Source organism: Neovison vison, chromosome 2, assembly GCF_020171115.1.
Source record: "Neovison vison isolate M4711 chromosome 2, ASM_NN_V1, whole genome shotgun sequence".
NCBI classification, from domain to species: domain Eukaryota; kingdom Metazoa; phylum Chordata; class Mammalia; order Carnivora; family Mustelidae; genus Neogale; species Neogale vison.
In genome coordinates, this window is record NC_058092.1 from 48,962,203 (window position 1) to 48,978,205 (window position 16,003).

The 16,003-nt window shown below is 38.7% G+C and overlaps 1 protein-coding gene across 1 annotated transcript in view; it reads right to left on the reverse strand.

Annotated features, from left to right (window-relative positions):
• Positions 1–9,382, reverse strand: part of LOC122900029 (cytochrome P450 2J2) — a 36,734-nt gene extending 27,352 nt beyond the window's left edge. Inside the window, exon 1 of the mRNA XM_044238344.1 lies at positions 9,106–9,382. Coding sequence (XP_044094279.1) covers positions 9,106–9,315 — 210 coding nt within the window. The 5' untranslated portion in view covers positions 9,316–9,382. The remainder of the gene's footprint in view (positions 1–9,105) is intronic.
• Positions 9,383–16,003: the final 6,621 nt, after the last annotated feature.

The following is a 16,003-nucleotide window of genomic DNA, read 5'->3' on the forward strand; positions in this document are numbered from 1 at the left end:
GAAGTTCAACTTTTTTACTCACTGGTAGAAGCTCTAGTAAAAAGTTACAAATAGGAATATTTTTATTTTATTACACAGGAGTCTGGAGAGATATATACCAAATCTTATAGAGTGGCTGCTCAGCATGTTTGGGTATGTGTGGGGGGCTGGGTTGCCATAAGGAGGGGCAAGATTCTCTCCCTCTCACTAAATAGTATTCTTAAATATTTTCTTAATGTGTTTGTATTGCTTTTGTTTATTTTTATTTTTTAAAGATTTTATTTATTTATTTGTCAGAAATAGAGTGTGTGAGCATAAGCTGGGGGGAGTGGCAGGGAGAGGGAGAAACAGGCTCCTGCTGAGCAAGGAGTTCCATGCATTAGTCTATCCCAGGACTCTGGGATAATGACCTGAGCAGAAGACGGACACTTAACCCACTGAACCACCTAGCCATCCCTGTATTGCTTTTATAGTTCAGTATTTCTATCTGATAAAGAAAAAGAATGAAAGAGAGAAAGAAGAAAAGAAAAACAGGCCTAAGGAAATAAGGAATAAAGCAACATTAACGATGGGTTCCTACTCTATTCTGAGTCACAGAATCCTTTGAAAATCTAGTGTTAATATCCAGGATCTATAAAGAACTCCTCAAACTCAACACACACAAAACAGACAATCATATTAAAAAATGGGCAGAAGATATGAACAGACACTTCTCCAATGAAGGCATACAAATGGCTATCAGACACATGAAAAAATGTCCATCATCATTAGCCATCAGGGAGATTCAAATTCACATTGAGATACCAATTTACACCAGTTAGAATGGCCAAAATTAGCAAGACAGGAAACAACATGTGTTGGAGAGGATGTGGAGAAAGGGGAACCCTCTTACACTGCTGGTGGGAATGCAAGTTGGTGCAGCCACTTTGGAGAACAGTGTAGAGATTCCTCAAGAAATTAAAAATAGAGTTTCCCTATGACCCTGCCATTGCACTATTGGGTATTTACCCCAAAGATACAGATGTAATGAAAAGAAGGGCCATCTGTACCCCAATGTTTATAGCAGCAATGGCCACGGTCGCCAAACTGTGGAAAGGACCAAGATGCCCTTCAACGGACGAATGGATAAGGAAGATGTGGTCCATATACACTATGGAGTATTATGCCTCCATCAGAAAGGATGAATCCCCAGCTTTTGTGGCAACATGGACAGGACTGGAAGAGATTATGCTGAATGAAATAAGTCAAGCAGAGAGTCAATTATCATATGGTTTCACTTATTTGTGGAGCATAACAAATAGCATGGAGGACAAGGGGAGATGGAGAGGAGAAAGGAGTCGAGGGAAATTGGAAGGGGAGGTGAACCATGAGAGACTATGGACTCTGAAAAACAATCTGAGGGTTTTGAAGGGGTGGGGGGTGGGAGGTTGGGGGAACCAGGTGGTGGGTATTAGAGAGGGCACAGATTGCATGGAGCACTGGGTGTGGTGCAAAAACAATGAATACTGTTACGCTGAAAAGAAATAAAAAATTAAAAAAAAATCTAGTGTATGTCATGGATCTGCTCTTATATTAAAGAAGCTCCACAGTCTAAAGGAGCACACGGGAATATAATCAGTTCTTCTTTTTACTAATCTGTACAATAAGTCATTCAATGGGGGCAAGTTAGGAAACACATAGGGGGACCAGGCGCCAGGACAGGTTCCTGGGAAAAGAAAGGAGATAGAAGATAAGGCTCCTCGTTTGAGTAAGGAGATAGGGGACAAAGCTGGCAAGGCGATCTGAGCTAGATGGAGGAGGCCCTTCATGCCAGCTGAAATTGTTTAAGTCCTGTTTGTAACTGAAACTCTGGAGATGTTTGAATAGGAGACACAATGGAATTGAGTATTTAAGAGCTTGGACTGTGAAGTCCTACAAATGTTTGAATCCAATTGTGAGTTTCTGTGTGATTTAGGGGCAAGTTATCTGACTTCTCTGTGTCTCAGTTTCCAAATCCATAAAATGGAGGTTATGGCAGGATTAGCCATAATACTAATATCAATAATCAACTTCTGTATTGTTATTGATATATTTGGGAGCATATTTTAGCAAAGGGACTCTGGTAAGGTACTGACAAAGCAATGAAGGGGAAGAGGCCAGAGAGTGGGATAATGGAGCCCATCCAGTGAGGAGGCCAGAGAAGGTATGCCTGCTATACAACACAGTGGCTTTCCTTTAATTTCTTGCTATCAATTTTTTAAAAAAGGGAAGAGTGGTATAGCTACAGAAATAAGCATCAGCTGCTAGGCACTCTGACAACAAACTAATATTCATGGGGTTATGTGATTTTTTTAAACCATCCTAGAAAGCATTTTCAGTTTTCAGAAAAGGAGGCACAGAGATTTAGCACTGGGGGAATAAAGTTTGGGCTCTTTCTAACTCTTTCTTTAGTTTTCATCTTTAAATGGAAGGATGAAGATATTCTCCCTTCTTCTGAGTGATGGCACTCCCTAAGAATTGAGGAGCCACATGACTTCCCAATCAAGAATCACATTACCCAGCTTCTCCTGGTGTAGACAATGGTACAGGAGTAGTGGTGATGGAGAACACATGTTCCCCTTCTGGATCTCAGCCTTAAATGAAAGCTGCTTGCTCACTACCTTCCTTACTCCCCTTTCTACAGAGCAGAACTCAGACACAACGGGGCTGCAGGACCAGCGCTACAACGTAGAAGGAACTGGAGTTTTTGGATGATCTTGAGATATAAAGCAGCCTCTCACTCCTTGACTTCCTGCCTACATCTGAACTCATTTGTGGAATAAAAGTAAGTCTCTTTTTTACATTTTTTATACATCTTTTTTTTTACATTACTGCATTTTTAGGCCTCTGTTATAAACAGCTTAATGTGTATCTTAACTAATTCATTTATCCACCTTATCTACCATTCTCCCACCTTAGTCCAGTTAAGTTTTCTCTTATTTTGATAAATGCTCATCTAATAGGTCATATGGCTATGATAGAGAAAGTTTAGAAAATAGGGGAAATAACACAAAAAAAGTTCCCATTATGCCTTTTAAACAGGCTAGTTTCGTCACTGTGCTGTTGCTATGTTTTAGCTCATGCCACTTCCTCGGGTTTAAAAAAAAAATCTCCTGTCCCCTTAACTCCACATGGCCACTTGCCTGACATGCATTTAAAGCTCAGCCCAATTTATCCCAACATTCTACAAGAGTTTGTCTCTAGGGCTTCCCACTCTCTGTGCTCTCATCTCCTGATACCTCATTTGGTTACCATGAGTCTACACCACACATTTCATCATACACTGTTTTGTGTTGTGGCTGTCCTATGGTAAACACTTCATAAATGTGTGTTAAATCAATGAATCCATTATCCTCTACCATGAAAAGTCAAGTGGTCTAAGTAGAGAATGGGTGTAGGAGTCAAGAAGCCTTGGATCTCATTTTGCCATTATCTTTGCTGAATAACTCAAGCAAAAGACTTTATTATTTTCAGCCAGTTTCCTCAATGGCAAAATGGACCCACCCCAAGAGAATACCTGACTTGTGTGTGTTTTTTTTTTGTGTGTGTGTGTGTGAAGATTAATGAAAATGAACATCTAAATCCTTCTACAAGACCCAGCAAATCGTTGGGACTTAATGTTTCCCAATTGTTGGAATGTAAAATTCATTGTAACTGAATGAACCATTTGACTCCATTTGTTTTACAACCAAAAGTATAAAAAATGCGAACCTATATGGAGTAAAATGTAACAGTCTGACTTGATGAGAAAACACCAGACCATGGATTAGATCCTAGCCTCAGTTTCACTACTAGCCAGTTTTATGACAGGTAAATCATTTACCCTTTCTAATCAGCTCTATCTTAATGGTAAAAAAAAGGGCACAGATCAAATTTCCCTTCCAGACAAGATTGAGTAAAAGAATTTCCATTTTACTCCTACTAATCATTACTCTAATTAGCACAGCAAAAATAACTCCAAGAAAGTACTGTTTTCTCTAGCCAAAGTGACAGAAAAAGCTTGTCCAGGTAAGACAGAAACTTTTTAACCTTTCTCCGTCCCTATTCTGGAGACAACAGCATGAAAAAAGGTGTGATTCTCCCCCACCCTAATGGGTGCTGCATGAGTGGGAAACATGGATGGGAACTTGTCTTTACCCAACCGATCTTTGTAGTAATGAGGTGATGCCCCTTGCCTACCCAGTCTGTGAGCTGAACTGTAAATTTCACCCCCGAACTAGAGGGGTTAAGAGGAAGAATTCTTATTTCTACACTTTATCTACAGAAATAAGGAGATGTTCCTTCCCCATGGAGCATATATGGATAGATCTCTGACTTCCATCCTCCCTACAGTAAGAAAGAGGCTACCCTACCCAGAACTGGGGGAGGGGGTGGTCTTTTGTCCCCATTCTCATTCTCCCTAGCCTGTACTGATGAGAATGTGGAGATGGAGTCCTCTGTGCGTGGATAACACATAAGAGGGGAAGATTAGAAGCGCTGAAGAGGGTTTATAACTTAAATTGGCATTTGAGCCACAATCCACAAAAGTGAGCTTCTGACCATAAACAGGTTGACTCTCTATCACAATGGAAGAATTTACATGTCCCAAGTCATATAAAATACAACATGTCCAGGACATATTCCAGAATTACTCACCTTACCAAGAGCCAAGAAAATCTGTTTGAATGAGTTGATACCAATACTGAGATGACAGTGATGTTGGGATTATAGGAATAAGATGTTAAATCAGCACAATGTTTCAATAAACAATTACAAATATTCTTAAAAAATTTAAAAATAATTGGGGGGCACTTCACTGGCTCAGTCTCTTAAGCATCTGATTCTTGATTTCTGCTCAGTTCATGATCTCAGAGTCATGAGATTGAGCCCTCCATCAGGTTCCATGCTCAGCACAGAGTCTGCTTGGGATTCTCCCTCTTTCTCTTTCTCTCTCTCCCCTCCTCTTCTCTTCCTCTGCTCCTGCCTACCCTCATAATAAAAAATATGTTTTAATTAAAAAATCTTAAAAAAATAAAAAATTAGGAAATCTTACCAAAGAAATAAAAGATATATATAAGAACCAAAGGGAAAAATTAAAACTTAAAAATACAATAACCCAAACAAAAACCTCAATAAAGCAACTCAGCAGCAGAACAGAAATGAGAAAGGAACCAGTGAAACTGAAGACAGATCAATAGACTGTATCCAACCCGAACAACACAGAGGAAATAGATTGAAAAGAACAAATCTGACCCTCTGAAACCTATGTTAGAATAAGAAAAGATGTAACATTTGCACCATCACCATCCAAGAGTCCCAGAAAGCGAGGAAAAAGGATATGGAATTAAAAAAAAAATTGAAGAAATAATGACTGAAAACTTCTTGAATTTGCTAAGAGATCAAACTACAGATCTAATAACCCAATAAACTCAAAGAAATCAACACCAGGACATTCCATAATCTAATCTCTGAAAACTAAGAGCAAAAAAACTGGGGCATCTGGTTGGCTCAGTCAGTTGAGTGTCTGACTCTTGGTTTCAGCCCACATCATGATATCTTGGTCATGGTATCAAGCCCCAGGTTGGACTCTGCACTCAGCTTAGATCTGCTTCAGATTCTCACTCTCTCTCACACAAAAGATATAACCTAATAAAATCTTAAAAAAATAAAAGCAAAAAAATCTTCTTGACATCAGGCAGAGAAAAACAACTTATTACTTTTGGGGAGGAGCAATTCAAATCACAGCAAATTTCTCATTTGAAATCACAGAGGCCTGAAAGAAGTGGTACTACATTTTAAAACACTGAATGAAAGAAATTGTCAATCTAGAATTCTACGTCAAATGAAAATATACTTCAGAAATGAAGGCGAAATAAAGGCATTTTTAGGTAAAGGAAAGTTAAGAGAAGTTTTTGCCAGCAGACCAGCTCTAGAAGAAGGGCTAAAGAAAGTTCCTGATGTAAAAAGGAAATGATACTGGTAGAAAATTAGGAACTTTGGGAATGAAGGAAGAGCAACATAAAGGGTAAATTGTTAAATATAATAGACTATTCTCCTCTTGAATTAAAAAAAAAACGTGTTTAAAAGTTAAAAGCAAGTTTATAATATTGTCTGATGTGGTTCTCAATATATATAGAAATAATATTCAAGATAATTATAAAGCAGGGAGAACGAAAGTACCTACTGGTTGTAAGGAATCAATATTATACTTGATGTGGTAAAATGATAATACTGGTAGATTGTATTAAGCTACATGTGCCTCTTATAATCCTTAGGCAGACACTTAAACACAATCCAGAGATATACTAAAAAGCAGTATAAATAAATTACATGGAATTCTTAAAAAAAGTTGAAGGGTGCCTGGGTGGCTCAGTGGGTTAAACCGCTGCCTTCGGCTCAGGTCATGATCCCAGGGTCCTGGGATCGAGCCCCGCATCGGGCTCTCTGCTGAGCGGAGAGCCTGCTTTCCTCTCTCTCTCTCTCTCTCTCTGCCTGCCTCTCTGCCTACTTGTGATCTCTGTCTGTCATATAAATAAATAAAAAAAAATCTTAAAAAAAAAAAAAGGTTGAAGTGACCCACAGGAAGACAGAAAAGGAGTAATATGGGAATAAGAAATGGGAAAAATAGAAAATAAATAACAAAATGTCAAGCTTACGTATTAACTTATCAACAATTACATTAACTATTATGATCTAAATCCACCAATTAAAAGACAGAGATTGGGACACCTGGGTGGCATAGTCAGTTATATATCTGCCTTTGGTTCAGGTCATGATCCCAGGGTACTGAGATGGAGTCTCACATGGGGACTTGCTCAGCGGGGAGTGTGCCTCTCCTTCTGCTTACTGCTCCTTCTGCTTGTTCTCTCTCTCTCTCTCTCAAATAAGTAAATAAAATCTTAAAAAAAAATAAAAGAGATTGGTAGAATTTAAAAAAATGATCCACCTATATACTGTCTCATTTCAAATAGAATGATACAAATAGGTTAAAAGGGAAAGAATGTAGTACACACCATGCAGATAATCATCAAAGAGCTGGTGTGTCTGTATCATATCAGCAAAAGCCTAGGCAATGAAAATCATGGGGGATAAGGAGATATATTACATAATAACAAAAGAGTCAATTCACCAAGATGATATTTTAATTTTAACATGCATCTTCCAAATAACAGAGATGACAAATACAAAAAGGAAAAACTACCAGAACTGAATTGAGAAATAGACAAACCTGTAATTATAGTTGGAGACTTCAACATGCCTCTCCTTGTGATTGATAGAATCCATAGGTAAGAGGTCAGGGTATAGAAGGGCATAGAAAACCATACAACAGGATCATCCGATGAGATCGAATTGATACATACAGAACACTCAGCCCAACAGTAGCAGAATACATATATTTTTTTCAAGCATGCATGGGCCTGTATGCTGGGCCATAAAACAAACCTTAACAAATTTAAAAGACCTGAAATTATACAGGATATGTCCTTTTACCATAGTGACATCAAACTGGAGATCATTAATAGAAAGCAGGAAAATTTCCAAATACTTGGAAATTAAACAACATATTTCTTTCTCTTTCCTAAAGAGATTTTAAATAATCTCTTCACCCAAACTCGGGCTCGATCTTACAACCCTGAGATCAAGAGTCACATACCCTACTGACTGAGCTGAGCCAGCCAGGCACTCTTAAGCAACATCTGCCTTTCTTTCTTTCTAAGATTTTATTTATTTATTTATTTTAGAGAGAGAGTGAGAGAGAGCATGAGAGAGAGAAGGTCAGAGGGAGAAGAAGATTCCCCATGGAGCTGGGAGCCCAGTGTGGGACTCGATCCTGGGACTCCAGAATCATGACTTGAGTGGAAAGCAGTTGCTTAATCAACTGAGCCACCCAGTCACCCAACCCATTTCTTAAACAAGGGTATAGGTTTAGGAGCCTAGCTTTAAAATTGTTACTGATCCTGTCACTTAGTGTTTCCTGTCACTTAGTGTTCCCAATTGGGTATTTCTCCAAGAAATTGATAAAACCTTCTCCACCTGTACTTGAGTATAGAAGCATGTGTTTCAAGTGCCCAGGGTACCTCTAGGAAAGGGGGAACAAATATTTGTTGTGCACCTACTAAAAGCCACGTTTGATCACTGACAGTTTTATTTAACCTTCACAGTCACCTACTTACCACAGCGTTGTCACTCAGCTAGGTAGTGACAGATAACAAAGTACCTAGCTGAGTGACCGGAAACCAGCTGAGGATTTTTGAGAGAGGGCTGGATGCTGGAGGGAATTTTAAGGAAATCAGAGAGGACAGTTAGGAAACCCTGGTGGGACATGATTATAAAAAGGTTGAAAGAGGCTGAGTTCAGAAGAGTTCCAGGCCCTCTGGGTGGCTCAGTGGGTTAAGCCTCTGCCTTCGTCTCAGGTCATGATCCCAGGGTCCCGCGATCAAGCCCCGCATGGAACTCTCTCCTCAGCAGGGAGCCTGCTTCCTCCTCTCTCTGCCTGCTTCTCTGCCTACTTGTGATCTCTCTCTCTCTGTCAAATAAATAAATAAAATCTTTAAAAAAAAGAAGAAGAAGAGTTCCAAGTGGATCCCTAACTCTGGAAGGTAGTAGGAAGCACTATGAAAATTTAAGCAGAGGGACACTTTAAAACAAATTACTTTAGTGAGCGGGGCTATCAGGGAGAGGAGACGGAAAGGGAGGGGCTAAGTTACTGACAAGTGGTGAGGATTTAGGGAGTCCTGTATCATTTTACACTCAGGAAATACAGCGAAGAAGGTAAGTACCGCTTCCCCAAACCCCCACTCCCACGACAAAAATATTAAAGAGGACAAAGTGATCCTATTATAAACCGGATGTTGCAATAACACTTAACAAGATACACAACTAAATGGGCTAGAGACTGTAACGTGTCTGGCACCCTTAAATAGTAATCAGTGAATAATATTTCACTTCTAGAAAGGACAGGTGTAATCATACCACTAGACAGTGAGGAAATCGAGGCTCAAAGCAGGATTTACCAAGAAACCTGCATTCGCTGCACAGCCACCCAGCCTCCCGCCCTCGATCCCCGGGATGGCCCCTGTCCTGCAAGTCAGGGTCCCGGCACAGCCCTGCACCTTCGCGCGCTCCTACCCGCTCAATCGTCAGGTGAGACTGCTCAAAGTCCAGATGGAAGAAGTTGCCCACGAAGGGCAGGGGTAGGGGACCTGGCGGGTAGTTCTTTGGGCGCCGTCTTTTGAGGAAATCAGCAAAGAAGAGAAAGGCGACGGCACCCAGCAGGAGGGTGCGGAGGTGGAGCACCGCCCAGACAGTGGCCACCAGGGAGCCCACCGCCCCAAGCATAGCTCTCTCTTTCTCTTGCTCTGCGGAGCTCTGAGCTGGCGACGTCCCTGCCGCTCCCGGCAGCTGAGCTTGCAGGACCGCCTGCTGGCCCCGCCCAACTCGCCCCGCCCAACTCGCCTCTCCCCACCGGCCCCCACTCTGCCCCGCCCCTGGCGCCCTCCCCCGCTGCGCCCCGGGTGCGAACTCTGTCCCCGCTGTTGGCCCCACCCGCCGCGTGCAGCGCCCAGAGAGCCTCCCTCTCCCCTCCTTCCTTGCCTGGACCCCAGACCCCACGTCAGCCAGGCTGCCCTCCAGAAGAGGTCTTGGAAAAGGCCAGGCTCGGAGCGTTGCTCTTTTCTGTTTACGAAGCTCGTCTCTGAGACCACGGAGCGTTTCCACATCTCTGAGAGCACCACAGGCATTTGAGCTCTGTGTTTTTCAATCACCCTCCCTCATCCCACAGTTAGAATCTTGCCAGGTAAACAGTGATGCTATCAGCAGCACCTGGCATTTCTTGAGCGCCTTAACTAAATGCCAGGTGGCACATCGCCTCTGTGCATGAATCACTTAATTTTGACAAAAGCAGACAGAAAATGCTCTTCTTAGCTCCATCTTACAGTTGAGGAAACTGAGACCTAAATGTTAAGTGGCAAATAGGTCGTGAATAAATAAATCCACGGGTCTGCCACACATCTGAGCAAGATACTGTATCTGTAACTTTTTGAAGATTGAAAAGCGTTACATCAAGAATTGCTTGGGTGGCTCTGTCGGTTAAACCACGCACTCTGGATTTGCCCACAGGTTCTGATCTCAGGGCTGGGTGTAGAGCCTGCCTAAGATTCTCTCCCTCCCTCTTCCTCTGCCCCCTGCCCTCAAACAAACAAACAAACATATAAATAAATAAATGTATATACACACTTAAGTATATAAATAAATGTATATACACACATATGTATATAAATAAATGTATAAATGTATAAACATATTAATAAATTAAATTTTAATTTAAAAAAGCATTACATCAAAGCCCCTAGCCCTGAGCCTAGTCTTTAACAGTTGCTTAATTAACACTGTAAGGTGTCTTCCTCCTCCTTTTTGGTTTGCCATGTGAGATTCCTCCTCTGAAGCCCCAAAACAGTGTTAGAGCCCCAGGTTCCAACCTTCCTTGCCATCCTGCGTCTCCCCATCTGTGAGGGACTCAAATCATGAAACACAGTTTTGAAGTGGAATAGCACACACGCATAGTCTTAACATACAGATAAACAGTCGCATAAAATAAAATAGAATGGGACAGAACAGAATTGAAGTCTCTTTTCTATCTTTCCAAAACCAGGACCTCTTCTCACAGACTATATAAATGAAGTGTTGGACTTTACCTGAAAGCCACAAAAATTGATGTTTAGCTGGATTTATAATAAGCTGATTTAAACTTCCATGAGAAGAAAAGTTAAGACCGCTTATTCAAAAACAACAACGAAAAAAAAAAACAAAAAACAAAAAACAATGAAACCTCACCTTCTAATTTGCTTCTCATCACTTTCCAAAGCAAAGTCTAAAGTCTATGATTAACATTGTTTTCCTATAATGAATACTTTCAGGGCATTGTGTAGCATGTGGAAAGTATAAAGAAAAAGCAAGACATTTTTTAACTTTAAGAACTTATTACTATTAATACAACCTTCCGTAGCTGAGTATTGTTCCCTTCTTGTTCCATTAAGTCAAAATACAAACCGGTACAGGTATTTGGTTCCTAATGTTTTAAAATGTAACATAACCTGTTAAAGTATTTTGCATAAGTTGTGTATACCTCAGGTTCAAGTTAATGGCTTTGGGTTTGTTCTAAAGAAAGTGAATCGGGGCATCTGGGTGTCTCAGTGGGTTAAAGCCTCCCTGGGTCCAGGGATCAAGCCCCGCATTGGTCTCTCTGCTCAGTGGGGAGCCTGCTTCCTCCTCTCTCTCTGCCTGCCTCTCTGCCTACTTGTGATCTGTCTATCAAATAAATAAATTAAAAAAAGAAAAATAAATAAAGAATAGTGAATAGCACAAACATTATTAATATCCTTAGTTATAGCCACATGAGATAATTATTGGCATTGGCGTTTAGTGCCACTTTGTGATTTTTCTCCTGTGTTCTGTCTTGTACTAACAAATCTTCCAAATCATTGATTTGCTCTTAAAAAAAAGAAAAGGAAAGAAAACAAGAAAAAGGAAAAAGCTTGACATGTGGCTTTTGTTGTTGTTGTTGGTCAAATCATTTTTTTACTTGGTCAAATCACACACATGGAAACATGTAAAGCAACTAAGTATAAGTAATATAATATACGATACATAACGATGTATCAAATTCTTAGTTTTACTAATGGGCACAGTTGCACAATGAGAAATTTTCAAATTATTCTCTTCATTGGTCCTTATGTCAATAAATTCCTGAATAAAGTGGTAAGCCACTAATAAGTTAATCGGTAATTATGATAACAGCTATCAAGTGATTTTTTTTCAGCATTAGTTGAAAGCTGTTGTGAATCCTGTCTATCCAAAGAAGAAACACTCTATAAATATTAATAAGTTATTCAGCTAGAGTATTTTTAGATATTAAATTACATGTCAAGCATTTAAAGTGAATTTGAGATTATGCATAAGGCCTATTTTCTAAACAATAATGATAATTTCTTAATTTGAAAATTCTCTATTTTAGGAATTAGAATAGTTTGAGACTTTTAAAATTTCTGTTACTTGTCTTGTATCTTCTTCCATGACATAAGTACATGGACAATTAGAAGATACAAATATTTTTCAAATGATTTTAAGGATTTAGTTTAAAAATGATTGATATGATGCATTGTTTTTACTAAGATATAATTTAACTCATCATATCTTTTTTATTTGCTTAGGATGCTTTTTTCCCATTATCTGAAATTTGAAGGCATTTCTGTCATATTGCAAACAAACTTAAATGGACAAAAAATAGTCATGTGTCCTGTGTTAGTATATCCATAGCACCCTGGAAATCTGAAGTCTAATCTAAACTGGCATGTTTTAAAATATTCAAGAAGAAAAAAATAACTACCTTAATACCAGCCTTTTAGATTTCATGAAGATTTTGGTGAGGAATAATAGTACATAATGTAAATATTGACAAGACTTTAAAAGTTCCTTTAATGAAATATAAAATACTCATTATTTACAGAGTCAGGCAGAGGAGATCAGTATTTAACATTGGGTAGTTTGTGTCTTGTGTTTATATTATAGTATTCAAATTACAAGTATAACAGTTTAATATTTGCTGATATGTTTATATAGAAGTAAATCTTAAATATAATTATAAAGCTTTTCTAGTGAAGAAGTAATGATTATTTTCAAACAAAAATTGAAGGGATTTGCTGCCAATAGAACATCCTTACCAGAAATGTTAAAATAAGTTCTTCAGAAAAAAGGGAAAACATAGAGGTCAGAAACTCAGGTCTGCATAAAGAAAAGAAGAGCATTAGGGAAGAAATAAATGAAAGTAAAATAACTTTTGTTTTTCTTATTCTTAATTAATCTAATAACATCAAAATAAAATAACATATCCAGTGATTATAGCTTATAAATAAGAGATATAAATGAAGAAAATGTTTTAAGAGAAGGAAGTAAGAAAACTATTAAAGAATACTTGCACTATCAATAAAGCAGGACAGTGTTATTTAAAAGTGGGTTTGGGAAGCTCTATTTTGAATTTCTTAAGGAATCTCCACGCTGTTCTCCAAAGTAGCTGCACCAACTTGCATTTCCACCAACAGTGTAAGAGGGTTCCCCTTTCTCCACATCCTCTCCAACACACGTTGTTTCCTGTCTTGCTAATTTTGGCCATTCTAACTGGTGTAAGGTGGTATCTCAATGTGGTTTTAATTTGAATCTCCCTGATGACTAGTGATGACGAACATTTTTTCATGTGTCTGATAGCCATTTGTATGTCTTTATTGGAGAAGTGTCTGTTCATATCTGCTGCCCATGTTTTGATATGATTATCTGTTTTGTGTGTGTTGAGTTTGAGAAGTTTATAGATCCTGGATATCAACCTTTTTTCTGTACTGTCATTTGCAAATATCTTCTCCCATTCCGTGGGTTGCCTCTTTGTTTAGTTGACTGTTTCCTTTGCTGTGCAGAAGGTTTTGATCTTGATGAAGTCCCAAAAGTTCATCTTCGCTTTTGTTTCCTTTGCCTTTGGAGACATATCTTGAAAGAAGTTGCTGTGAAAAGAAGGGCCATCTGTACCCCAATGTTTATAGTAGCAATGGCCATGGTCGCCAAACTGTGGAAAGAACCAAGATGCCCTTCAACGGACGAATAGATAAGGAAGATGTGGTCCATATACACTATGGAGTATTATGCCTCCATCAGAAAGGACGAATACCCAACTTTTGTAGCAAAATGGACGGGACTGGAAGAGATTATGCTGAGTGAAATAAGTCAAGCAGAGAGAGTCAATTATCATATGGTTTCACTTATTTATGGAGCATAACAAATAACATAGAGGTCATAGGGAGATGGAGAGGTGAAGGGAGTTGAGGGAAATTGGAGGGAGAGGTGAACCATGAGAGACTATGGACTCTGAAAAACAACCTGAGAGTTTTGAAGGGGCGGAGTGTGGGAAGTTGGGGGACCAGGTGGTGGGTATTAAGGAGGGCACGTATTGCATGGAGCACTGGGAGTGGTGCAAAAACAATGAATTCTGTTATGCTGAAAAGAAAAAAAAATAAAAGTGGATTTGGATCTGTTGGACATGTATGTATATTGTAAACTCTATGGCAACCAATTAAAAAAAAGAACTATAATTGATATACTAAAACAAAAGGGTAAATGGAGTTATTTAAAGTGCTTGATTAAAACCAGAAAAGGCAGAAGGAGAGTTGAAGATAAAGAAACAAAAATCAAGAGCAATGAGTAGAAAACAGTAATGAAGATGGTAGATATTAATCCTACTATATCAATAATCACTTTAAATGTCAACGGTCTAACTATACTAATCAAGAGTGTCAGAGTGTTAAAAAAAGATCTCTTTTAGATTTTTTAAAAAATTATTTATTTATTTGAGAGACAGAGATCACAAGTAGACAGAGAGGTAGGCAGAGAGAGAAGAGAAGAAGGCTCCCTGCTGAGCAGAGAGCCAATGCGGTGATTGATCCCAGGAACCTGGGATGATTACCCGAGCCAAAGGCAGAGGCTTTAACCCACTGAGCCACCTGGGCACCCAAATTTTTCTTGTCAGTGTATAGAAATGCAACTGATTTTTTATGTTGATTTTATATCCGGCAACTTTGCTGAATTCATTTGTTAGTTCTAGCAGTTTTATTTTTTTGTTTTGTTTTGTTTTGTTTTATTTATTTTTTTGGTGTGGAATTTTTAGGGTTTTCTATATATAAGATTATGCAATTATGAACAGAAATAACATTAGTTTTTCTCAAAAAAGAATAAAACACAGGAATAAAGCAAGGAGGCAAAGACTTATGCACTGATGACTATAAAACACTGTTAAAGGAAATTAAAGAAGACACAAATAAATGAAAGACATCCCATGTTCATGGATGGTAAGACTAAATATTGTTAAAATGCTCATATTACCATTCAGATGATTCAGTGCAATTCCTATCAAAATCACAATAATATTTTTTATAGAAATAGAAAATATAATACTACAGTTCATATGGAACCACAAAGAACCCCATGTAGCCAAAACAATCTTGACACAGAAGAGAAAAGCTGGTGGTTTCACATTTCTTGATTTCAAAACATATTTAGTAATCAAAATAGTATGTGGCATAAAAACATGCATATTGCCCAATGGAATATCATAGCCCAGAAACAATTCCACATGCATATCTTCAAGTGATCTTCGACAAGGGTGCCAAATGATCTACACATGGGGAAAGGGCAGTGTCTTCAATTCTTCAATAAATGGCATTAGGAAAACAATCTACCTGCAAAAGAATGAAATTGGACCCTTATCTTACATCATATACAAAAATCAATCCAACGTGGACTAAAGAATTATACATAAAACCTGAAACTATAAAGCTTCTGTAAGAAAGCAGAGGGGATATCTTCATACTTACCTGAAAGTGCACTTTTGAGAGTTAGAAAAAAATGCATTGACTATTCCTTTCACATAATTGGTGTTCAGATAATTATAGTTAAGAACTTCGGTGGAATGTATCCACTGATCCGTGCAGATAAAATTCCATACTTTTACTGAAAACCTGGTAGGTATTAGATAGTTGGGAACTTGTGGCTGAATCGGACTTAATTTTCATAACCCTCTCTATAAAGAGAAATTATGGGGCACCTGGGTGGCTCAGTCATTAAGTGTCTGCCTTCGGCCCAGGTCATGCTCCCAGGGTCCTGAGATTGCTCTCCCCCTGCATCAGGCTCCCTTCTCAGCAGGATGCCTGCTTCTCCTCCCTCCTTCTCATTCTCCTGCTCCCTGCTCTCATTAAAAAGACTTTAAAATCTTTTAAAAAATAAAATGAAATTATCATTCCTTTTTTTACTGATGGTCCAGTAAGTTCAGAGCAGGGAAGTGTTTTGACGGAGCTTACAAAGGCAGAATAAGTGACACAGTCAAAATAAGAACTCTAGTCTTTATTCAAAGACCTGTACTCATTATTTTCTAATATAACGTATGAGAAAATTGATTGCAGTAACTTCAGAACAGGTACTAATGAGTTGTTTG